The sequence below is a fragment of the Vigna unguiculata genome, chromosome 10 (genome assembly GCF_004118075.2).
Source record: "Vigna unguiculata cultivar IT97K-499-35 chromosome 10, ASM411807v1, whole genome shotgun sequence".
NCBI classification, from domain to species: domain Eukaryota; kingdom Viridiplantae; phylum Streptophyta; class Magnoliopsida; order Fabales; family Fabaceae; genus Vigna; species Vigna unguiculata.
This window is the reverse complement of record NC_040288.1, coordinates 29,109,158-29,136,003: the sequence shown is the minus strand read 5'-3', so window position 1 is coordinate 29,136,003 and position 26,846 is coordinate 29,109,158. Positions and strand designations below refer to the sequence as shown.

Below are 26,846 nucleotides of genomic sequence, written 5' to 3'. Positions count from 1 at the left end.
CAAGTTTTTTCAAATAAGTCATAATTTTGGTTTTGTGTTCAAATAGGTCCTAATTTTCGTCAATTTTGATCAATTGAGTCCTTTTTTGCTAACATCGTTTAAATCATTAACGGCCATGAACAGTGACTGCCACGTGTCACTTCGTGGTTTTTTTGAATTTTTTGAATTTTTTTTAATGTTTTTTGAATTTTTTTGAATTTTTTTTTAAATGTACATGTGTCAACACAGTAGCGTGTCACATGTCACTTCGTGGTTTTTTTGAATATTTTTTATTTTTTTTGAATTTTTTTTTGAATTTTTTTTAAATTTTTATAAATGTCCACGTGTCAACCTAGTAGCGTGTCATGTGTCAAAGTCAATGTTCTATATTCAATTTGGTCCCTATATTTGTTATTTTTGTTCAATTTAGTCCCAATTTTTGTTTAAAATTGACCAATTTTGTCCCTATCAAAGATGTGACCAAATTTAATTTTTATATCAAAGTTATAATGATGTGAATTTTAATATATTATATAAAAATATTTAATAAAAAATGTGAATTTTAATATAAAAATTAAATTTGGTTTTCATTTGGAGAGGGACCAAATTGGTTAATGTTAACAAAAAATGGGACCTAATTGAACAAAAATAACAAATATTGGGACCAAATTGAATATAGAACATTGACTTTGACACGTGACACACTACTGGGTTGACACGTGGACATTTATAAAAATTTTAAAAAAGTTCAAAAGAAAATAAAAAAAAATTTCAAAAAAATCACGAAGTGACATGTGACACGCTATTGTGTTGACACGTGTACATTTAAAAAAAATAAAAAAAATAAAAAAATAAAAAAAAAACACAAAGTGACACATGGCAGTCACTGTTCATGGTCGTTAATGATTTAAACGGTATTAGCAAAAAAGGACCCAATTGAACAAAATTGATGAAAGTTGGGACCTATTTGATCACAAAACCAAAATTAGGACTTATTTAAAAAAACTTGACGAAAATTAGGACCAAAAAGGTATTTTAACCTAAATCTTTCTCTATTAAATCGGTTCTCTTTAACCGATGTTAAATTATATGATATTACATCAATTTTGAAAACCGATGTAATAGTTATATCACTTATTACATTGTTTGATACAACATCGATTTATAGTTTCTTTACATTTAGTATGATCTTTAATAGATGGAAATCAAATTGTGTTAGTTACATTTAGTATGATCTTTAATAGATGGAAATCAAATTGTGTTAGTTACATTTAGTATGATCTTTAATTTACTCACATAAAACTAACTTTTTTTTATGTGAGACCAATGGGACGTACTTATACTAATTAGATAATACAAGTCCAAATGATATCAACAATGAGACAATACAAGCTATTGATTAGACAAAACAATGTTAATGTTCTCACTTATATTGATTAGACAAAATAGTAGAATAAATTTATTAAACGATTCAATAATATAATAGAATTAATATAAACATACAATAGATGAGAGTATCTATATAATAATTAGACGAGACTATTAATACACATCGGTTCATACATATTAGATGAGTCTCTCCAACAACATTTTCACTCTTTTAGTCCCATCAACAAGCACAAAATTGCAAATAATCACTATTATTCATTTTTCTACATGGTCTATCCTTTGTAATTTTACATAGTCTACTTTTTACATTTTTTGTATGGTCTATCCTTTGTAATTTTACATAGTCTACTTTTTACATTTTTTGTATGGTCTATCCTTTGTAATTTTACATCGTTTACTATTTACCTTTAGAGTGTGTTTGGATAGAGTATTTTAATGAAGCAATTCATTTTTTTGAAGAATTTAGATTTCTTTGTAATGAAATGCTTTGTTTGGATAGAGAAATTAAAAAGCATTTCAAATGCAAGCCATTTTTTTTGAAGGATTTCAATTAGCTAAATTAGTAGAAATTCAAATAACCTCAAAATAGGTGGAATTTGAAATTCTTCTAACCCAGACGGGCCCGACGATCCAAACGTGCCCGACGACCCGGACGGGCCCGACGACCCAGATGGGCCCGACGACCCGGACATGCTCGACGACCCGGACATGCTCGACGAACCGGATGGGCCCGACGACCCAAATGGGCCTGATGACCCAGACAGGTCTAACGACACAAACGGGCCCGACGATCCAGATGGGCCCGATGACCCAGACGGGCCTGACCTAGATGTGCCAGATAACTCGGACGATCCCGACGACTCGGACAAACCTGATGGTTTGAATGGGCCTGTACGAGTTGTCGGGCTCGTTCGAGTCTTGGGCCCATCTAGGTCGTCGGTCTCTTCCGGGTCGTCGGACGTGTCCAAGTTGTTGGGCCCATCCGAGTTGTCAGGCCCGTCCGGGTCCTCGGACCCATCCTAGTCGTCGAACCCGTCTAGGTCTTCAGGCCCGTTTGGGTGTATGGGCCCGTCTGTGTCCTCTAACCCGTTTGTGAATTTGGCCCCATCCAGATTGTCGGGCTTGTCCAGGTTGTCGGGCCCGTCCATGTCTTTGGGCCCGTCTAGGTCGTCGGGCTTATCTTGATCGTCGGGCCCGTTTGGGTCGTCGGACCTGTCTGGAGCATTGGGCCAATGACCTAGACGGGATGGACTGGGCCATATTGATGAACTTGACGACACAATCGTGTAGTATGGGCCATCAAGCCTCTAGATCATCGGGCCACCTAGCCTCTCTGAGCTTCCCAGTCGGTCCAGCTCGGGTGGGTCGTTAGGTCTAACCAATCTGGTTGCGTAGTTGGGTCTGCCTGACCCATCTGGGTTATCGAGCATGTTTCCAAATTTATCATGAACTCAAAACATAATTAAAAACATAATTAAGCGTAAAATAAATATTGTTAAAATTAAATTTTATCTCATAATAAATTCAATTTTTTTTGCCAAATAAGAAATTGAAATGTCAGGTATTTTAATTTCCTTATCCAAACAAGTTATTTAAAAAATGAATGGAATTTAATTACAATCAATTCAAATACAAAGCATTTCAATTTCTAAGCATTGTTGAAATGCTCCATCCAAACACAAGGTTAGGTGAATCATCTAACCTTTTGTACTTTTATAGAGTCTACTCTTATTTACCATTTTTTTTGCCTCATTTAACCTTTATAATTGTACAAAGCTTAATCTTTACGCTTTTCTACATGTCTATCATTTGTAGTTTTAGATAATCTACTCTTCACAGTTTTATGCATCATTTAAATTTTGTATTTTTACCAAATTAACTCAAATATTTAAACATCGTCTGTCAGTTATATTCTTAGACAATTTACTCTGTACATTTTTTTTCATCATCTTACAATTGTTTCATTTTTAATTTGGATTCTTTACTTAGACAAAATCATAATTATATACAATTTACTTTATTAAAAATATATAAAAAAGTTTAAATACATTCTCATTATAAAAAAAATTAAAGTATTATTATTTAATTTTATAAAATTAAATACTTATACTAAATTGCAATTATACTTTTATAAATTGAAATTAATATAATAAATATATAAGTCTTGAAAGTTTTACTCATACAAATACTAATATATATATATATATATATATATATATATAAACACACGTAACTTTTATAATGTTAAGAAGTGAATTTTAAGTCTAACTCAACCTTACAAATTTGGTTTGTAAGGTGAGGTTTGTACCGACTTATAAATTAGTCTTATCTTTAGTCAGTGTGGGACTTCTAACACACATTTCTCATGTCGAGACATATGGATCTCGAGCGTGAGACTAGACATTAATGAGTAGTCCAATAACGACTTGATAGCGGGTGGAACATTAGACCCAATAAATAACAAATTTTGCTAGGATAAGCTCTAACTCATGGCTCTAATACCAAGTTAAGAAGTAGACTTTATGCTTAACTCAACCACACAAAATCAGCTAATAAGGCGAGGTTTGCACCCACTTCTATATTATGATTTGACCTTATCTCTAGTTGATGTGAGATTTCCAACACACCCCTTCATACCGAGACATATACATCTTAAGCATGAGACTAGACATTAATGCGTGATTCAATTACAGTATAATAGTAGGTTGAACAATAGACCCAACAAACAACAATTTTATGGTAGGCTCTAAGTCATAACTATGATATAAGAAGTGAACTTTAAACGTAACTCAGCCTTACAAATCTTACTCATAAGGTGAGGTTTGCTCACATTTATATATTATAAATTAGTCTTATATCTAGTTGGTATGAGACTTCCATTAATGTCTAATTCCACACTCGAGATGTGTATGTTTCGACATGAGGTGGTTGTATTGGAAGTTCCACAACGAGTATAAAAGTGGATGCAAACCTGACTTTACAAGTCGGTTTTGCAGAGTTGAGTTAGAATTAAAGTCCATTGCTTAGGATAGTATTAAAGTCATTCAAAGTCTATTATAATGAGACATATTATTTGTTGGCCTATAGATTCCACATTGACTAGAGATAAAGAATATTCACTATATATAAAATGGACGCAAGCATCACCTTACAAACTAATTTTATCATATTGAATTAGACTTAAAGTTCACTTCTTAATATATATATATATATATATATATATATATATATGGTCTTCTACAGTGATTTGGAACCGTCTAGCAATTTCAAGAATTCAAATTGAATTGATTTTACAATGGTTTAAATCTTTAACCCAGTCAAATTCAACATTCAACATAAATCTATCAAATTCAAAGTTAAGTGATTTGGGTATTGAATTTGTAATATACAAATATAGTAATTCCAAATCAAACTAATAATATAAACTTTTACACTAGTATTATATTTAGTTCATAATGTTTTGTGGTACATCCATATAATGTTTTATAAGATTTGTTCTTATTTAGTTTGCGTTAATTACTACAAAATCAATTGTTTGCACCTTTTAATAATTAAACCAGGTGTAATTTTTTGGACAGAATATTTCTTTTTTGTTTTTTTCAAAAAAAAAAAATCTCATTTATATATCGGTGGTCTCCATTAATCCTAACCAAGTGATTTTTTAATTGGATATTTTGTTCATAGTAAGTACAAAAAATTGAATAAATCTAAACCCATACAAAATTTGTGTTTGGATTTTGTTTTTCCTCGTACCTGATCCAAATCTACCTTAGGCTATTTAAATTTTAATTGATCTTAGTGTCCTAGTCATCACTACTAACTTGTATAGCATCATAAAAGAACACTGTGAGGAAGAATGCTATAAAGGAAGAAAAATAGAGAATAATGTGAAAAAAATCCATTCTGGAAAGCTTTTTACGAAACGTATTTCACATATTCTGATAAATTCTTTATGGAATGCATTTCATGCATGGATGTTCTAGAACGCATTAAGCGTTCGAAAAGTTTATTTTGGAAATCTCATTCCAAAAAAAACACTTTTCACAATATATCTCATTCATTCTAAAAATTTTGTTATGAAAATAATGTTCCATAAATCTTATTTTGAAACTTCTGTTCAAGAAATCTTATTTCGGAAATATTGTTCCAAAAATTAAAGAAAAAACTTGTTCCAAGAAATTTCCGAAGAGAATAAAATGATTATTTTGAAATTTTGAGACTGTGTTTGAAGAAATTGTGGGGGTTACACGAAGTAAAAGTGAAAATTTCAAATGGGTTAAGGAAGACGGCCCAAGCATGTATGATTGAAATATGCTATTGTTCTTAGGCTTATGCTATTCACACATCCCTTTTCCTGTTTATACAAAATTCATTGCTTTTTATATTTAAAAGCTTTAATTTTTTTATATTTAAATCTTAATCAACACAATATTTTAAAAACAAAAAAGAAATTAATTATAATTTTATTAAATTATAAGAAAAATAGTTTCATTTATTTAAAACATCATTGAAGTTATTTTTTTTAAGGAATTGTAAGTGACATGAGTATATTTTATTCGTAAACTTTAAACATATAAACATTTATTAACAACTTTGTCCAATCTATAATGCACCCTTTTTAAAATATTTTTTTAATATAGTGACAATTTCTAAAGGTCATCATTACATAATAACATTTTTTTCTGTTATTTTATTAAAAAAATACTTTTGTTTTTGTTTTCCTTTCGATTTACTTTTCTTCATTTTTTTTATCTTTATAATGTTTTGAGGAATATTATTATAAAATTTTAGTTCTATTATTTTAAAAAAATAAAATATAAATAAACTAAGAAAGGAAATAAATTTAAGAGTGATTTTTGTAATTAAAATATAAGTATGGAGTGATTTTGGTTCATAAATATCAAATTATGTGAATTTGGATTTCAGTATCATACTAGAATATTTTCACTGCGAGTTACTTGCATAAGTTTTTCTTATTGAGAAAAATAATATATTAATACATGTTTTATAAATATAAATTCTTTAAATTTGAAGAAAGATATTTCATTGGTGAAATCTATTGTCAAATACCACTTTATGAATAAAAATGTATATATTTTTCATTAAAAATACTCTTAATGTTAATATTATCTCAATAATACAGTTTTTTATCAACAAAAAATGAATAAAATAAATGAAATAGAGTACTTGGGTACTCTAACCCTTCTACAAAAATAGTTACAAGATACCTTCAGATAAGATTTACATATTTTAGAGGTATTTATACTAACAAAGTGTTGAGAAGAGACTAATATGTTAATTTAATATTACAACAATCTATAATTGCATATATGTTATAGATTGACAGACATATATAGTAATAGAGTAAATTTTCAGACCTTGCCACTTTATATTAATGTAGATGTTATAGAGTCACATAGAATTATGCTCCCAATATGATGTTATGCTTATGTAATAGGTATAATGACATTTTCCTAGTGGTTGTCTACCCTTGCTGTAACATTATCCCTTGTGCCTACATATGCTCTTTGTCGTCCAGTTCCATTCTTACATTAGAGGAGTTGTATTGTCATGTTGTCTATTCTAAATAGAAATATACTTCAGTACAATCTCATCCCTTGCAAAACATAACATATTTTCTCCAACTCTTCCCATATACTCTTTTTCTACAAATTAAGCCTTCACTTCCTTATTTTCAAACCATTTTCAAACATATTAGTGTCATGTGTATCAAATTGTCCCAATGACATTTTACTTAGAATATTTACTATACTAAAATTGAATTACTCATTTTTTACATTAACAATATTTACAATATTTCAAATAAATGATAAATTTTCACAGAAAAGATGTTTCTTGGCAAGTGATTTTGTTTGTCGTATACATCTAGGTATAACATGAGTCATAAAGAAACAATTAATTGAATTGTCTCACCAAATTATCTATATATTTGTGTAAATAGAAAGCAAATGGCAAAGCTTTTTTACTTTTAAAATCTTTTAGTTATGTGTATAATGTAGTTAGGGAGGAACAAATTTTACATACAGCGGATCTTTTCTCTAATTACAATATATATATATATATATATATATATATATATATATTTTTTTTTCCTAACTAATTTTATTGCATATACTGCATAATTATTTTTATTTGGTATTTATATGCAGGATTAATTGTTTTTCAACTTTTAATTTTTTTAAAGTCTTTAAAATAATTTTAAATAAAATATTTGAATTTCATTGATTTTTTTATTTTTTGTTCTTATAATTTAGATACTATATTTTCTTATAAATCTAACCTTTTATATATTTTGTATATTAATCTCAATATTTTATTTTTAAAAGTCGGATCAATACGTTTCGTCAAAAATAATAGTTGCTTTCATTTTTTCGGAACGCAATCTCAACTCTTCTTTTATTGATATAAAATGTGAACATTATCCCGTTAAATTAAACTAAATTCAATTTTTATTCCAAAAAGAAGTATTTAGTTTGTCTTTAATTTGACAATTTTTTATATATTTTTTATCATTTTAATTTTTTCAAAAACACAATTATAAATATTTTGATTATTAAATTTAATGTTTTATATTTATTGAATGGCTTCTTATTTTTATAAATTGAGCTCTAAACCATCATACCCTAGCTCTGTTCCTATAGGTAAAAATACAACCATTATGAATTGTTCCAAAAAAACTATTTAACTAGAAAATTTTAAATTTGAATCTTTTTAGTAAATTTTTGGTATTGTTTATATATTGTATCTCCAAAATACATTAATATATTGGTGTAATGTTTTAAAATATATTATAACTTTTTTAATATATTAAAATCAATGTATTTTCAAAATATATCGATGTATATTAAAATAATTGAATTATAAAATTCAATGTATTTCGTGTATAAATCATAAGAAGATCTGAACTAAAAAGTTTGAAAAGGTAGAATGAAAATTAGAAGTGAAAAGGTGTGAATAAATAGATTACAATGTGGAGAAGTACATAGGTTTTCAAAATCAGAAAAAAATGTGAAGAATCATGGAATATCTGGCATGCATGTAGAAGAGTGCAGACACATAAAATTTCTTATTATTTGTTCTATGATTCTATCCACCCACTTTGTTTTGTGTTATTTTAATTTAGCCATGTTCATTGTTCCATTGACATGGATTTGGGTGGTTACGTGGAAACATATAACCCAAAAAGATTAGGATGTGGTTGGAATAAATATTAAGGTCCACGAACTGTTTTGTCTGTGGTTCCATTGTCGCATCCAAATATAATAAGTAAGTTAGGTTAGTGAATGTGTCTTTTGGGTTTCGCCTTTCAAGGTTTTATGTCGACCTAAACCATCAAACTCCACACAAGTTTCCTTGCAATTTCATACATATTTTTTTATTTTCCTTAACTAAATTTTTATTATTTTATAAGACCTGAGTTTTTTTTAAAACATATATTGTAGATGAATAAAAGAATAAAAAGCCTCTAGATAGAGTAAATATATTAATTATTTATTTTATTCTATTTTGGGACGTATCTAATCTCGAGATCTTTTTCAGATTTTAACATATGACACATTTTAAATATATCATCTTCTAAATAATTTGACATGCGTTATCTTTTAGATTTTAACATATACTATTTTTGAAATGATATTAATATATATTTAAGATTAAAATTTTTTTTATTAAAATATATTGAACCACATTGTTTTTTTACTAAATAAAAATAAAGAACTACATTTAGTCTTTTCAAAGAATTCGATACTCATTTGAACAAAAAATATAGGTGTAAAATCGAATCAAAGTAAAATTTTAATTTCTTTACAAATTTAAATATTTTTAATTAAACTTTTATTAAAAGATTTTGTTATACTGAATATTCAAAATATTTTGTCATTTGATTTGCCTTGTTAAAAGATTACCTGAATGTTAATTTTTCTTCTCGTTTTCATTTCACAAATCGACTTGTGCATTGTTTTTTCTTTCTAATTTTCTTCAACTCAAAAGTCATTTTATTTTCTCTCTTTAAGATCAAGTTAACCGACGAGTTAAAGAAATATTAGAAAGAGATAGATAAGTTGGTTAAAAAAGAATGATCACGTTATCTAATTTATATTAAAATTAGATGATAAAATATTTAAATAAAAACAAATAATATTTTGAACACTTAATAAAATAATGTTTTTAATAAAAATTTAAAAAAGAATATTCAAAATTTATAAACTATTTAAAATTTATTTTTTTTAAATTTATTATAGAATGGTTGAGAAGTTCATATCCATAAATATTATATTTGATGAGGTGTATAGACTTCTAAGAAAAATATTTTACAAACTATTTGGTATTTCTTTAGCACTTGATAAATTTAAGGGTTAAATATGTTTTTGGTCCCTCAAGTTTCAGCGAAATTTGGAATTAGTCCCTCATCAAAACTTTTGACCAATTTAGTCCTCCATCTTTCAAAATGCATGAATTTAGTCCTTTTAACCAAATTTTGTTAAGTTTATCTGACGTTTCAAGCGCATTTCATGATAGTATTTAAGTTAACATTGAAGCAAAAATGTGTCAAACAGTATAAATAATTTAAATACTATCATGAAATGCGCTTGAAATGTCAGATAAACTTAACAAAATTTGGTTAAAAGGACTAAATTCACACATTTTGGAAGATGAAGGACTAAATTGGTCAAAAGTTTTGATGAGGGACTAAACCCAAATTTCACTCAAACTTGAGGGACCAAAAACATATTTAACCCTAAATTTAATAATGAGTTAGGATAGTTAGTGGTATGTTTCGAGTTTAATATTTATTTAAACAACTTGTTATTATTTATAATAATTTAGTTTACAATTACTTTTCTGTGTTCTATAATTTCGCAAATATACAATTCTAGTCTACTTATTTAATTGTTAAAAGAAAATAATTGAGTATTTGTTATCCAGTAAATTTAATTGTCAAATCTTAAATAAATTGTTAAAAAAATCTAACTCTGAGTGTAAATATTATATTGACTAGAAATAAATAAATAAATTGATTACCATGTATAAAAAGAAAAGTAACAAACGAATTCGGGCAAAAAATTGTATTAATTTCTTATCTGAGTTGATTTCATGTTTTAGTAATGTTTTCTCCCACTTCTCTCGAAAAACTTATCAATAACATCTTATGTAGGGAACAGTATTATATTTTTATGTAGATATAACATTTTTGATAAAAAAAAACTACTTAGTAATGGATTAAAATTATTTACTTTTGAAAATTAGAAAATTAAATTTGCAATTAAAATTTTATAAAGACCAAAATTACTTATTTATAAAGTCATAAAGATAATAACGAATTTAGTTTTATCTGGTATAACTAATTTACTTTTCTTATAATCACGACCTCTTTAAAAATATATTATGTACTTGATTTTATAATTGATTTAGATAAATAATTTAATTTCTATTTTATTAAATAAGTTCATTATTGATACATGTAAAACACAAAGTAGTTATTATGTAAGCTGTTTTATAATTGCAATAAAAATAAGATTACACCTCTTTCATAAACTACACGTTATTTTCCAGAGATTACTTTAAAAAAAAAAAGTTTAAAAAAAACAATTTATTTATATATCATTGCTTATTTTCGTGAGATTTTTCAAACAATTAGTGAAATACTTAAATAATAAGATAAGTGCATAGAAGTTGTAAATATATTCTTCTAAATAAGATCAAGTTGTGCATAAATATTTTTTATATAAGATTTTGTTAGAAATATTTTAATATAATTTTAAAAAATAAATAATTAAAATAAAAAATTTACTATTACTCATGTGTTTATAGACCTTTAATTTTTGGGTTAATATTTTTTATAGCTAACGACTATATTCTTATTATAATTTACTCATTTGTTTCCCTTTTCTAACTATAAATACCACTTAGGTGCATGGTGAAAAATATAACAACAAAACAAAAATAACAAATATTAAAATTCTCTCAAAAGTGTTCTTCTTTTCTTCTTTATATTATCTTTAAGACAGTGGTGTTCATAAGGTTTGGAGATCTTTCGCTGCACTCGATCGATCTGACAGGTTGTTGTATCTTGGGAGATAAACGCATATGATAAGAAACATATGATTGTGTATTGTATATTTGTATTATCATGTGCAGTTGGGTCGTTTTCAGGTACCGTGAACTTTATAATTTGTATTAACATTAAAGAAACTAACTAAGAACTTAGGGTTGAAGTAACGAAAAATGTAGTAATGGATGAAGTGGGAACTATTAGAAGACACCTATAGGGGGGAGTTATCTAATCTAAACCCTAATAATTTGCCTTATGTCAATTAATTTTCTTCTTTCCTTCTCAAAGTAGGCAGAAAGAAAGGGAGATGAAAGATTCAATGTCCTTTAATCACTCTAAAATGAAGATGCTTTGTCCATTTTCTTTAACCGATATTGAAGTTGTCTTCTAATTAATGTAATTAACACCCATCTTTTAGCTGATATTGCTCCATCATTTCCAATTTCAACTCCTTTGAGTTTGAAATTTTTAAGATTTTTATCTTTGAAGAGTATTTCGTTGTTGAAATTTAAGTGTAAGCATAAATTTTACATTATTAAGTACACATGAAAAACTTGAAAAACTTAGGTAAAACTTTAGAAGAAAAAGACTTACAAACTCATTTTATCAAGGTTTTAAGTTAGAAGTGGTATTAATTTTTTGTGTAGATTAAATTTATATTATTGGTATTGTGTCTCTTTTTGAAAGAATCTTAAGATATTATCTTAATGACCGAATTAGACAAATATAATATAATTGTTGTGTCCAAAGACCCATTTCCTCAAAGGTTAAGAGAAAAAAAAATTATAGATTTTATCTTAAGTTTTGGAAAGGAGGTGGAATTGAGATTATCGTAAATGTTTGTCATCTTGATTTTACTTAAAGTTATGTAGAGATTGATTCTATTGTAATTTTAAGAATTAGAAATGATTAAATCATTTAGGTTTAATCCAAAATTGTGAGGTTGAATTTAATATTCGTTTTTTCCTCCTGTCGTTAAAGTTTATTATATTAATATTAAAATAATACAAGTATATAAATTTATGGAAATACATTAATAAAACATTTTATTGAAAAAAATTCCAAACTTTAATTTTCTTAACTAATAATATTCTCAACGCATACTTGTGATAATGACATGGATAGCATCATTTAACTAAGGAACGGGTGGGTATATGAAAGAAAAATACGTGTAATGTCTCACTAACACAGACTTTAAATTAAATTAAAAATTAATTTCTGCAATAAAATAAGTTTTCCCATCATTCACATAATTAGGAATTGATTTGAATTAGACGGTCAATAACTACGAAATCTTCTAACCAAACCTTTACCATTACATGAATATGAATTTATGTTTCTTAAATCTTACAAAATGTAGTAAAGTTAGTTTACTAAGATTCTTAGATAAGATAGTGTCACCTTTAGCAAGATATGATTGATGTATTAAAAACTTGTAAATGCCAAAATATAAAAGAAATAATATACAATTTCATAACTCTACATGTGAAAACAATCATACTTAAATTTTCTTTGTTATCCCCTCAAATTTAACATGACTTAAAGCATAGATTTATATAAATACTATTGGAAAATATAATTTTAACCAGTGGCTTTAAGCGTATCTTGACAATTTTAGAATCATAGTTGATATAATCACTATTAAAAAAGATAGACTTTTTTACAAAAGTTCAAATTGCCATCATATATGTTAATTTTATTGGAAGTTCTGCTCAAAATCATCTTCATATATGTATCTTAGATGATAATTCACATTAAAAATTGTTTGTATATGCTGTATAACGATGATAGTTTTGAGTAAAATCATCGCAATAAGCTATATAGATGTTCAAAAGTTGCTAATTACATGTACAAGTTAGATGACAATTGTGGTTAAAATCATCATCTTATCTTACATTAATAACATTAAACCGATAAAAAAATTCATCAAAAAATAAAATTAACAAATTTCATAAACAACGAGCGCAATGGTCTTGATGTATATTCCCTCTTTGTGGTCTATACAGGTTGCTTGTATATCATTGATTACATCATGGTCATCTTTACTAAACTTCATTGATGTAAATGAATGAGTGTCACTAATATCAATATTACAAAATCCATCTTCATTAACCTCCATTTTCTTTTTCATCCAAAACAACAAAGCAATGCTCTTAAATAAGATCATTGACACAAAAGATTTGGGATATTCAATGTGTCATGATAAAAGCCTTTGATCAATAACCTATCTTCTGAAAGTCAATCTTTGTTGTTTGATAACAACGATAAACAAAATGCAATAATGCCGACAACACAAACATCATGAAGAAAGACAATAATATTGACATTAAGAACGACAAGAACAACTATTACAATATTTCAAGTGGATGATTAACCCACAATGATAAAAACAAATAATGATAGAAAAAGAGGTCAGAACAACTACACATACGATAAAAAAGAAGGGAGAAGAAGATAAACAATGATAATACAAAAAAGAGAAACCACTCCTTATTTAATTGTCAAAATTTAATTGTTAAAAAATCATTTTCTTTTCTATAATAACTAGTGTCACTTTTGAAATAGAACTGCTAACTTGGTTTCCACGATTTTGCATGATTAGTATTTTATATCCAATCTCTATCTTCGATCTTATAGTCTAACCACTTTCTATCTCCAGGTATTACATTAAAATGTGAAAAAAAAAAAAATTCATTTGCACAGCGATTTCCATTTGCTGAACTATTAACTGTTGCTGATGCTCACATAGCTCAGTGTTACCACCCACTTAATTTACTTATAGATTAAGGAAGTTTGTTAGAACACTATAATATGCTATCAAATTTTCGCTCGTCTTTCACCATCAAAATCTATTAAAGGGTGAAAAGTGAAAAAAAAGGAACAAATTAAAGCGATGAACATATTTTGACTTCATCAAAATTTTCCTTCCATCATGTTTTGATTTACGAGATTTAAAAGCACTCATTCCCACACCTTTTACCTTTTCTCAATTGCTTTTATCCTTAGATCTATAATAATATTTGAGTTCAATTAAACCAGACCTAAACACATTATTTTTATCAAAGTCACATATCACATACCCTTTTTCTTTCTCTTGATAATTCAAATTAAGTTGTTGAACATAATTTGAGTGTGAACAAGTTCATGATATTGACACCTATATTTTCAAAATTCTATCTAGAAAAACATAGACAAAGTTAACAAATTAAGAACAAAGGGTTGAAAATTTGCTCACTTAAAATTCCTCACATCAGCATATAAAATCCCAAAACTCTTGATGATTAAAACTCGCAGACAAATTTGTACATCACTCTTTTCTGCCTTACCTAAGTTCTAAATTCTCAATCCCCAAACAAAATATATAAATTTACACTCATCTATCCACATAAACTAGCTTCTTTTGCAGGAAAAACACAAAAAAAAAAAAAAAATTATAACAGCAAAACTCTCTAAGCATTCTACAACATCACACGTGTGATTTGTGTGTAACCCCTTTCTTCTGTATTCCTTGCTTTGATCTCTTCAGCACACCTTAGAGTTTTCTCAATGTGGTAACCTCCTCCAATGCTCACTTCCCTCTCCAAATGGCAGCAATAGCTCTCAAAAACACTCACATTCACATGCAATTTGAAACCCATCATGAAAAGAAATTCAACCTCCAATTCATTCAATTCATCTGTTGTCAACCCTCCAACTCTTGCAAAGTATGAATTTCTGAAATTCCTGTCAAATAAGAACAAGCCACATCAGTATCTATCACATCATGCACTGTTTTCAAATCCAAGAAATGAAAAAATCAACACAAACACAAGTAAAAAGACTAATTGTGATGCATTAACTACAACATCCACCTAAACTAGGTGACCTAACAAAAAAATGTCCACTTCCTGAGCTGTTAGCCAGTAGTACTCTCACTGATTGAGATTGAAAAGAAACAAACTTTGTCTCAATTTAACAAACCCCTTTCCAAATTATTATCTAGAATTTGAATAGAATTGATTCTGCTACAGAATAATAGTTGAATGAGTTTGTACAGACACATCACAGGTTAAAGGCAGAGTCTTTCAATATCAGTAAGTTTGTGGGGTGCCATAGAATTTTTCTGCAGAAAAAGTAACAACTGATAGCATTTTCATGTCTTCTATGTTTAGAAAGAGAAAATGGTTAACATTTCTTCAAAATCAGTTCAACCCCAGAGATGAACAAAAGAATCAAACAGAGAAAACAAAAGAGGGAGAAGAGAACTTGAACTTACATATCTTCCACATACTTAGAAGCCACCATGATAGTTGTTATGAGAAGTCTGTGAACATTTCTGGCATTGATTCTAAACCCTGAATTGTTTTGACAGAAGCGGTCAATGTAGACATAGGCAACAACATACACTGATGGTCCTGCTCTAGTGTACCTGAAAATTCTCTCTAGATAAGATTGAATGGTCATATCAGGAATCTCTCTGCAATCAAAGATGTTTGTGCTGATGGCTTTGGACAAAGCACTTGAACAGTTCTTCACAATCCTCTGTGTCCTAGCCATGCTTCTCTCAATGAGTGAAGCCAGCACATTTATCACCAATGGGGTGTTGGAATCTTCTTTGTATGAATAAGAATACAGATCATAGCGCAGCTTCCTTGGGGATATTGCAAGAGAACAAGAAGAAGATGCAGAAGAAGAGGCCATGAGAAAAATTGCTTCTTTTTACTTCAGAAGAGGAAGATTTTGAAGGGGATTGGATTAATAAGCTCCAAATCCAAAAGGGTATTTGGTTTTGAGCATTAAACAGCAAATGATGATGGGTTTTTGTGTTGGTGTTGATGATGAAGAAGGTTTTTGGAAGAAGGCTTTATATATATATATATATAAAGGGGAATTGGGATTGGAAGAAAGGGGAATAAAGAGAGAGATTTGTTTCTTTATTTTTTTTTATATTCATGATGAAAATATTATTCAGTGACAATTTTTTTATTGGTGTGAGAAAGAAAACTCCAAAAGAAGGGTTTTGGGTTTGGAATCAGGGATAGTGGGTGGAAGCTTGATAATAAAAAAACATGAAAATGAAAAGTATTAAGATATGAGTGCCTCCTCTTTTTTATGTCAAAGTACAAACACTCCAGCTAAGCTTTCTCTCTCTTAGTTGCATAAAAAACAAGACAACCTCTTCCACCATGTTCTTCACAAGTTTCTGATGCATGAATGGCCCTTCAGTTTTAGCCATTGATCTTCTTTTTTAAATAATCAATTGCAGGAAGCAATAACCTGGAACTTGCTGAACATATTATTTTTATCCATTCCATTATTTATTGTTTAACCTTTATTTTTATTTTTCACTTTCACTACGTTTTCCTCAGCTGAAACTCCTTTCCTATTTATATTATTATAGAGTACTCAAGTCAGCATTTATTATCATCATCACCTTCAATTTCATGTATTTTCTAAAGTCACAAATGAAACTCTAGCCACTATGGTATAGCCATGTGAGTTCCTCATTGTTCATATAAACTCTAACCAGTTCTCCAACTCCTTCTAACTTAATGCTATAAATTTAACGTTAAAGACTGAAATCTTATGTAGTTTTATAAGGTTAAAATTTAAGATTGAATTTCTTATATATCCAAGTCAACCTAAATAATTTAAAATTGTGAAACTTCAGTAATATATAATAAAGAATATATGAAAACTTATTATTTTAAAGTTTTGAATTGAAGTATTATCAAATTTATTATGTGTATTGGTTCATGTCTTATTAATAATATATTATTTTGGTAAATCGTCTTCAAAAGATCTATAAGTATATTCAGAATTTATAGTTTATTTTGATGACCTATATTATGCAAATACAAATATGATCCCTATTTTGAAAGCTTTTCAAACTTAGAATTCGTGTAAACTTAATGAAATGAATAAGATGAACACTAAAAAAGAAGGGAAAAAAAAATCACAATTTTGAATTTTCTGTTGGACACTTAATATCAATTAAAAATAAAATAAATTTATAATATATAAATAAGAGTATTTTCCTCTTACAAAAATTAGATCCAAAGCCCTTACAAGTATTTAATCTCATCATTTTGAATATATAAGTATAAGAACTAAGTTAAAGTATAAACTCCATGCCAATTTACAATTAGATGTACTCACAAATATCATCTTAGAATTATTTAGTGATTGATTTGCTTTACAAAAAGAAAAATATTTATTTTTCTTTGTTTATATACAATACTTTACATAAAAAGAAGGAAAAGATATGATAAAGAACACATAACAAGACAAATATTATAAAAAGAAGATAATTTTACTTAATTCTAGAACTATTTATCGATAAGTAACGAATGATTGTACTATAAACTTTTTGCCGATATTGATAATGTTGTGAAGATGAATTTCTCTTCTTGTCGAAACTTTAATGTAACAAATGTAATATGACAGAATCCTCCAAAAGAAAAAGTAATATAGCTGGCAAGTTATTGAGTGGGTGTTAGGACCTACAAAATTAAAACACACCTAAATGTAATAATAATAATCTAACAAATGATTAATTAATATCATTAACAAATAAACACATACTTTTTAATTCTAAGGAGGAATTTAATTAAAGAAAATAAATATCAATAAGACTTGAGTCTAATCATATAAAGTATTGATTTTATTCTCAACTCAAAATTTTAAAATAATGAATTTATATTTTTTTTTTATATAATATTCTACTTTCTTATTTCTATCTAATGTGAGATTTAGATACACACTTAAATTATTACCCGAATAAAAAGAAAGTGTCATTTTCGTTTCTAATTAAATTAAGTATTCAGCATTGACCTTTGCCTTTGAGATCTGTGCTGTTTGCGAGTCCCAGTGGCAATTCCCGCGTATAAGTTTAGCTATACGACAAAATTTAGGTATTTTATTCCATCATCTATGCTAATTTTTATGTAACATGTATTAATTTCAGTCTTTTAATTTGTAAAACTTTCATAAAAGGATTATAATTAAACTTAAACATGTTTTAATCATGAATATTTAACAACTTCTAAAAAAAAATATATTTTTAATTCTCTAAAATTTAAAACACACGTGCAATGGGCCTGTCTTCAATACTAATCTCGGCTTTTATTTGTAACTTGAGCTTAGCACGTGCATTATTATCTAACCTTTGTTGTTTGTGCATTTTATTAATAGATTTTTTTTTTCTCTATAAGAAAAAAATATTGTTTTTAAAGAAAAAGTTAATACAAAAATTCACGGGAATATGAGAAGTACTTAACCTTTACATCAAGTTTTTCTAAAAATAATATTCGCAATAAGGAATGTCATGAAACTCTAATCCAATGCTAAGATCTAGTATAGTTGTTGTAGAAAAATAGGTTATTGTTGAACACAAAACTTTAATTTAGTGGGTGAGAAAATATTAAATCTTAAAGATTGAACCTTTAAGAGTTGAATAAATTTCCAACTCATTACCTTGTGAAGATATTGGCCCATCATACCCACTAAAACCCTATAATAAAATAATTTTCCCATGTGAAATACTGGTATATATTAATGAATGCATAGAAAAAGAAATATAATTCCAAACATACTTAATAAGATTCATTTAAATAGACTAATGAAAAACTTATTTAAACCTTTCTACGCTAAATACAAAATTCATATAGACATAAATAAGATAAAAAAAATAAATTCTAGGCAGCAGCACAAATAATTGACATAACAAATTTACTTAATTAAATAGATTAAAACATTAATTCTCATAAAAATCTAAAAATATTGCAACATTGCATCTTTTTACCCACTTTTTATATCAATTAAGACTATAATTAAAACAATAAGTTAGTTTTTTTTTTAAATATTTGAATTTATTTTATGGACAATGATATTTTGATAACTAAATTATGACACATTCTTCTTACAACTTGAGGTGACATCTTCTAAATGGTTTTAAAATAGAAAAAATGTTTTTTGACATCATTTGACGACCATTTGACAACTCTTATAACCGTAAAATAATCTTAACAAAAGTTAATTTTTATATTTCTTAAAAAAAGAAAAGGTGAATAGTAATGAAGGATAATGTCAAATGGTAATAAAAATAAGCGTAGTGTCAAAATATCAGTGTCCGAATAAAATATAGAGAAATGAAAAAATAAAAAAAAATGAAAAGTCACTTAGAAGATGTCACCTCATATTGTAAGAGAAAGTTATCAAAATTTAGTTATTAAAAAATCATTTTCCTTATTTTATAGTCATTTCTCTTTACATATAAAAATGTAATTCTTTACATATAACAAACATGATTTTGGACGACTAATGGTAATTGTTAACATGTCTTAAAAGCTCTTGTGAAAGCTACATACTTTGTTTCATTAGGTAATCATACAATAAATAAATATATATATATATATATATATATATATATATATATTTATATATCTATATATTTGAAAAAAAAAACATTATATGTAGACAAACATATAAACTTAATATTGACACGGGTTATTTACAATGTACTTAATTATGCATTAAGCTTCTTTATGTGTAATTCTTTGATTACTTTTGAGGAACTCTCTTCCATTAATCATGATGGGGAGATAGAACTATCATACTCTCCCATGAGTTAATGACATTAGAGGAAGATGTCTCCTTTATCATAATTTGTTCCAACCTATCACACCCCACAAGACAATTTGTAGGCCTAAACAATTTTTTCTTCTTCTAAATGTCCTTCAAACTTCTCTCTTTATTTGTCACATACGTCATACATAAATACAACTACTTGAAAAAAATTACATTACAAAATAATTACAATACTAGACCAAAATTTATAATTCATTTTACCTCAAAAGGTCTAAATACCATCATAAAATAAATAACATTTAACAATTAACAATTAACAAAATAGAGTTAGAAATATAATTATAAATATTGTAAAATAATTAAGTCAAATTATATTAGAGATACATGATTTTGCTATTCTATTAGCATAACTGTTGCTGCCACATGATGTCCCTGTTGTGCATTTTTGTGCATTTTTCTGTTTTGCCTTTTCTTTTTCTGTTAGAGAAAGTTTGTTTTTTTCTCTTTTCTTCTTTTTCTCAGTCCTATATAACTGAGCCACTGTATCCCTTTAACCTTGGGTTGATCTTTTTAATACAATGAGAAATGATATACCATCATTCAATAATATGGTATCAGATTTTTAAACCCCATTATCTTCCGCATTTCAATTTTTTTGATCAACCATGGCTTCTTCCAACCACCATACCCCACAGTCGGATCATCTTGTTAATCTGGCCAATCCTTTATACTTACATCCCGGTGAAAACCCTGCCCTTGTTCTCGTTTCTTCCCTTTGACTGAACACAACTTTCATCATTGGCAACGAGAGATGCTCATTGCTTCGGAAACCAAGAACAAAGACCAATTCGTTCATGGTAGTCTTCGTTGTCCTACAGCTACTAATCCTCTTTATGATGCTTGGCGTAGATGCAATTGCATGGTCATGTCCTGGCTCACGCGTTCCATGAACCCCTGCTATTAAGCAATCCGTTTTATGGATGGACATTGCTTCAGAAATCTGGACAGATATGAAGGAACGTTTCTCTCATGTAAATAAGTTCCGGATTGCTGACCTCCAAGATCAAATCCAGAACTGTAAGCAAGGTGATTCCACCATTTCTGAATACTACACCCGTTTAAAGATCTTATGGAAAGAAATTGAAATCTATCGTTGCGTCGTTCTCTACAACTGTACCTCGAAATGTTCTTGTGATCTTATTCCTAAACTCCAAAGAGAAAGGAAAGATGATTACGTCATTCGGTTCCTTCGTGGTCTTAACGATGAATATTCACAAGTTCGTTCCCAAGTGATGATCATGGATCCTATGCCTTCGATTGTCAAAACTTTATTGCCTTTTCTTTTCAGTCCACTGATTCTTCTAAGCATTATACCTTCACCAAACCCAATACTGGAATGTCCAAGAACTCCAATCTTGGAAAGTCATCTCATAAGAACACCAAATTTTGTGAAAAGTGCAAGAAGACTAATCATACCATTGAGACTTGTTATTGGAGAATTGGTTTCCCTGCTGGATATCGAAAATCAAGACGCACAAATTCCTCTGCCACCATTGCTTCGGCTAGCTTGGCTGAAGTAGCTCCAAATGCACCTTCCCAACCTGCTAACCTGGTTGAAGAATCTTCCCATGATCAATTCAGTTTCTCCAAAGACTAGTATCAAGCTCTCATGGCCCTTATTCAGCAATCCAATCTTAATTCCTCTTTTGTGAATCATACTCAAAGTTCTCAATGTAGTTCTTCAGGTACTGTTTCTTCTCATTCTTCCTGGATTGTTGATAGTGGTGCAACGAACCACATATGTCCTTCTAAATGTTATTTTAATTTTTTAAAGCCTATTACTCCTATTCAGATTGAACTACCCAATCATACCACTGTTCTGGCTCATTTTTCTGGTAGTATTAATCTTGGCAAAATCACTCTTCATCATGTTTTATATGTACCAGATTTTATTGCCCACTTAATATCCATCCCTCAGCTTCTTTCTCCAAATAACTGCATGATCATTTTATGTGATATAACTTGTTTCATTATGTAGAAATCCACTTTCCAGATGATTGGTCTAGCTAAGAAATGCAATGGCTTATTTTACCTCCAAGATATACATGATTTCAGTGATTTAAAGCCTACTAGATCATGATCTGTTCCTGCTGTCAACACTTCTCATACAGTCAATAACAGTCCCATGCTATGGCACCTTAGATTAGGACACACATCCAACAAAGTGTTGCACCATTTATCTTCCATATATAATGACATTATTTTCACTAGTTTTCACCCTTGTGATACATGTCATTATGCAAAACAGAAAAAGTTGCCTTCTTCCAACATCATTAGTAAGACTTCCAATTTTTTTGAACTCATTCACGTCGATATTTAGGGTCCCATTTCTTCTCTTTCCATTGATGGTTTTTGGTACTTTTTAACAATTGTGGACGATTTCATGCGTTTTACTTGGATTCATCCCTTAAAAGCTAAATCTAATGTCAAGATTGTTCTCCCATCATTCATAAAATTAATTGAAAATCTATTTGCTTTAAAATTAAGGCTTCTTAGATCTAACAATGGAAAAAAGTTTCTCTTAAATGAATTTTACTCCACCAATGGCATTTTTCATAAAACTACATGTGTTGAGACTCCTCAACAAAACAACATTGTTGAAAGAAAACATCAACACTTATTAAATGTTAGTCGTGCTTTATTATTTCAGGCACATTTGCCAAATTGTTTCTGGTCTTTTGTTGTCAAACATGCCACTCATATCATCAATAAACTTCCAAGTTCTTTCTTAAATTTTAAATCCCCTTATGAACTTGTGCATGGTCATTCACCTGTTTTAAATCACCTACATGTCTTTGGATGTTTTGCTTATGCTACCACTATTGCTGCTGGGAGAACTAAACTTGATAAACGTGCATCGAAAACTATTTTTCTGGGATTTAAGCCAGGCACAAAAGGTTTTGTTTTATATGATCTTAGTCACAAATCTTGTTTTATATCCCGCAATGTCATTTTTTATGAATAACATTTTCCATTCTCTACGCATTCTCATACTGCCAATACAAATGTCATACAACATGATAATATTTTTTTTGATAGCCTCTTGCCTTTTGACTCTAATTCATTACAGCTCCCTCCTGCCACTCCTGTTACAACCAACCCAGAATCTCTTCCAGAGGCTCCTATTCAAATCACTGAATCATCTACACGTATTTCTCATAGAATCAAGAAGCCACCTACTTACTTAGCTGATTATCACTGTCCCACTATTGCTTCCTCTCATGCTACTTCTAGTACTCCTTATCCTTTACATTCATATCTTTCATATTCTAATTGCTCTATTGCTCACACTGCTTTTTGTTTGAATCTTTTTTGTACATTCGAGCTAACCTCTTTTAAGGAAGCGAATCAAATTGACTGCTGGAAAATGGCCATGTTAGCTAAACTACAAGCTTTAAAGAGGAACCAAACTTGGTCATTGGTTAGTCTTCCCCAAGGCAAGAAGGTTGTGGGGTGTAAATGGGTCTATCGAACCAAATTCAAACTGAATGGCTCCATTGAAAGACATAAAGCAAGATTGGTTGTCAAGGGTTTCAACCAAACAGAGGGAATAGATTTCTTTGAGACTTTCTCCCCTGTTATCAAATTAACCACTGTGTGATTTTTACTTTCCATTGTTGTCTCTTCTGGCTGGATTCTACATCACCTTGATGTTGATAATGCTTTCTTGCATGGTGAACTTGATGAAGAGGTGTACATGAAACCACCACCCATATTGTCTTTTTCTTCTCCCACACTTGTTTGCAAGCTCCATAATTCTTTATATGGCCTACGATAAGCAAGCTGACAATGGAATGTCAAACTTACATCTGCCTTAATCAACTTCGGATTCACTCAGAGTAATGTTGATCACTCTTTATTTATGAAGCAAGATGTTGATTCTTTCACAACTCTTCTCGTGTATGTCGATGACATAGTACTCACGGGCAATAATCTTGGTACCATTAATGATATCAAAACCTATCTTGATAATCAGTTTCACATTAAAGACCTTGGTGAATTGAAATACTTCTTGGGCTTCGAGGTTGCTCGATCCAAACGTGGCTTAGTTCTCAATCAGCGCAAATATTGTCTTGATATTTTAGCTGAATTTGGTCTTACGGGTTGCAAACCTGTATCCTCTCCTGCTACTCCCTTTATTAAGCTCAATGATGATGATAAAGATTTACTTTCTGATCCAACCAATTTCAGGAGACTCATTGGCAAACTCTTATATCTCACACATACATGACCTGATATAAGTTTTGCAGTGTAGAAAATAAGTCAATTCATGACCAACCCACGAAATTCTCATTTACAAGTTGCCATTCGCATTCTCAAATACTTGAAAAATGCTCCTGGACAAGGTCTTTTTTACCTTGTCCAAAATTCTCACAAATTTCAAGCTTTGTAGATTCAGACTGGGCAAGTTGCAACACCACTAGAAGATCCATCACCGACTATTGTGTCTTTTATGGGCATTGTTTAATATCATGGAAATCCAAAAAGTAGAACACTGTTTCCCGTAGCTCGACAGAGGCTGAATATAGAGCCTTGGCCACTATGGCTTATGAATTACAGTGGTTGCAATACATTGCCACTGATTTATCCTAGAATATTCCTTTACCAATTCCCACATTCTGTGACAACCAATCCACCATACAATTAGCCAAAAATCCTTCATTTCATGAGAGAACCAAACATATAGAGGTTGACTGCCACTTCTTATGTACCAAGATAAGTGAATGCCTCATTCTTCTTTCCTACATTCCTTCAAAGTATCAACTTGCGGACATGTTTACCAAAGCCTTATTTCCTGCACCTTTTGCTGCGAATATGTCCAAGATGGGTTTCATTAACATTTATAACCCACCTTGAGGGGGGATATTAGAGATACATGATTTTTCTATTCTATTAGCATAATCGTTGTTGCCACATGATGCCCCTGTTGTGCATTTTTGTGCATTTTTCTGTTTTGCCTTTTCTCTTTCTGTTAGAGAAAGTTTTTTTTTTCTCTTTTCTTCTTTTTCTCAGTCCTATATAACTGAGCCATTGTATCCCTTTTGTTAAGAACAGATTTGTCTAATTATCTTAACCACAAAGGGATCTGAATTGATTAACAAGCTTTTATATGGTTTAAGATGAATCTTGAATAAATCTTTAGGTTTTAAAGCTCAATTAATCAATTTCGCAGTTCTGGGTTAATGGACTGTTTAAATCAATCAAGAAAGATTATGAGAGAAAAGAAAGAAGCAAGACACACAATTTATACTGGTTCGATTCAAAAAGAATCTACATCCAGTCTTCTCCTAAGTAACACACTTAGGAGGATTCCACTAAACATAAAGGTTCCAAGAATTACAAGCACACCTATGTAATTCTAACCCCCAAAACCAAAGAACTTGATTCAACAATCAAGAACTTCCCCTAGGAGCAATGCATCCACACAATTGCACCTAGGTCCACACTTCAACCACTGAAGCTACTGTAATCAAAGACACAGAAAACAAAACAAGAAACGAAAACACCTAAGTTGTGCAGATTTGACTTGATGCTCCTTGAATCAAGCAAGATCCTTCATGGTAGAGTCAACCATCAATCATTCTTGGATCTGTGCTTGGGTTATTGCAGAATCTTCTGAAGCTCTTCTGTCTCTCAGATTGCTCTTTCTCAGATGAAGACTGCGTGATCTCTCTCAAAAATTCCAGACCCAAAACAGATTACAAAACAGCTTTTATACAAAGGTTTTTGCTGTCACTAATTCAATTAGCCATTTACCTAATCGATTATCGTGAGTATATTTTCACTTACTTAGTACAATACTCACAGCTAATCAATTAGTCAAGGAGCTAATCATATACAGAGTTACACAGCAAGCCTGAAATACAATTGATAAAGAGAAGCTAATATCCTAATGCATATCCTAACTGGACCAAGCTATGTTTTATCCCAGATCAGTAGACATCATCAAAATTGTTCTTCATTTATGGATGAAAGGCTTCCCCTTTCAACAATCTCCCCCTTTTTGATGATGTCCAAAACATGGACTATGATAAGCCTGCCTGCAGCACATTAAGCAAACACAACAGCAGTACAAGCACGCAAGGCAAACAACAGCATAGGCATATAACAGATATCACTTTAATTTTATGCTCCCCCTATCAGTATAGCCTATCAATGCAGTGGCAAAATAATTCTCCCCCTTTTTGGACAGTAGCAAAAAGACATATTCAAGATGGGACAGGAAAAAAAACAACTAAATAGCGCAGCAAAGTAAAAGATGCAGCAGTAGATAATGCATAACAACCAGGATAACAACCAGAATGCATAGCAATTTCGCATAATGGATTAGCGGGCTCCTTTTGAGAAATTAAGTAGCAACTATGTGATGCAGAACTTAACACAGACTAGGCTTTAGATAGAGCACGATAATGGATTAAGGCCAAGGTTAGGCAAGCAGCTACACAGTTTGAACACAATAGGCATACAATGTATGACAATACTACCAACGCAGCAGGTGAAATCAGTAGCGCAGGTTAACATCAGAGTGCAGACAGCCATAATCAGTTGCAATATCACAATAGAAGAGGAACTTTTCACCTTGGCAATGCCTAAAATTTGACCTTTGTTATTAACTCCTCTTGTAACATGACCAATAATTGGCTTTGTAAGATATCCTGCAGGAGTTCTTCATCTCTCCTTTCATGTGTCTTGAGCATCCATTATATAAAAGCTACATTGTTTTCCTTGCATCAAGACACACCTGAAACAAAGATTAAAGAGAAGATGCAGGTACCCA

General features: G+C 29.6%; 1 protein-coding gene across 1 annotated transcript; it reads right to left on the bottom strand.

The window, feature by feature from the left end:
* Nucleotides 1-14,659: 14,659 nt before the first annotated feature.
* On the bottom strand, nt 14,660-16,312 carry LOC114166207 (cyclin-U2-1-like). Its single transcript, XM_028050898.1, has 2 exons — nt 15,696-16,312; nt 14,660-15,163 (listed from the first exon to the last, which is right to left on the bottom strand). Exons 1-2 carry the CDS (start codon nt 16,118-16,120, stop codon nt 14,899-14,901), a joined length of 690 nt encoding a protein of 229 aa, XP_027906699.1. The 5' UTR covers nt 16,121-16,312; the 3' UTR covers nt 14,660-14,898.
* Between the last annotated feature and the right edge of the window lie 10,534 nt (nt 16,313-26,846).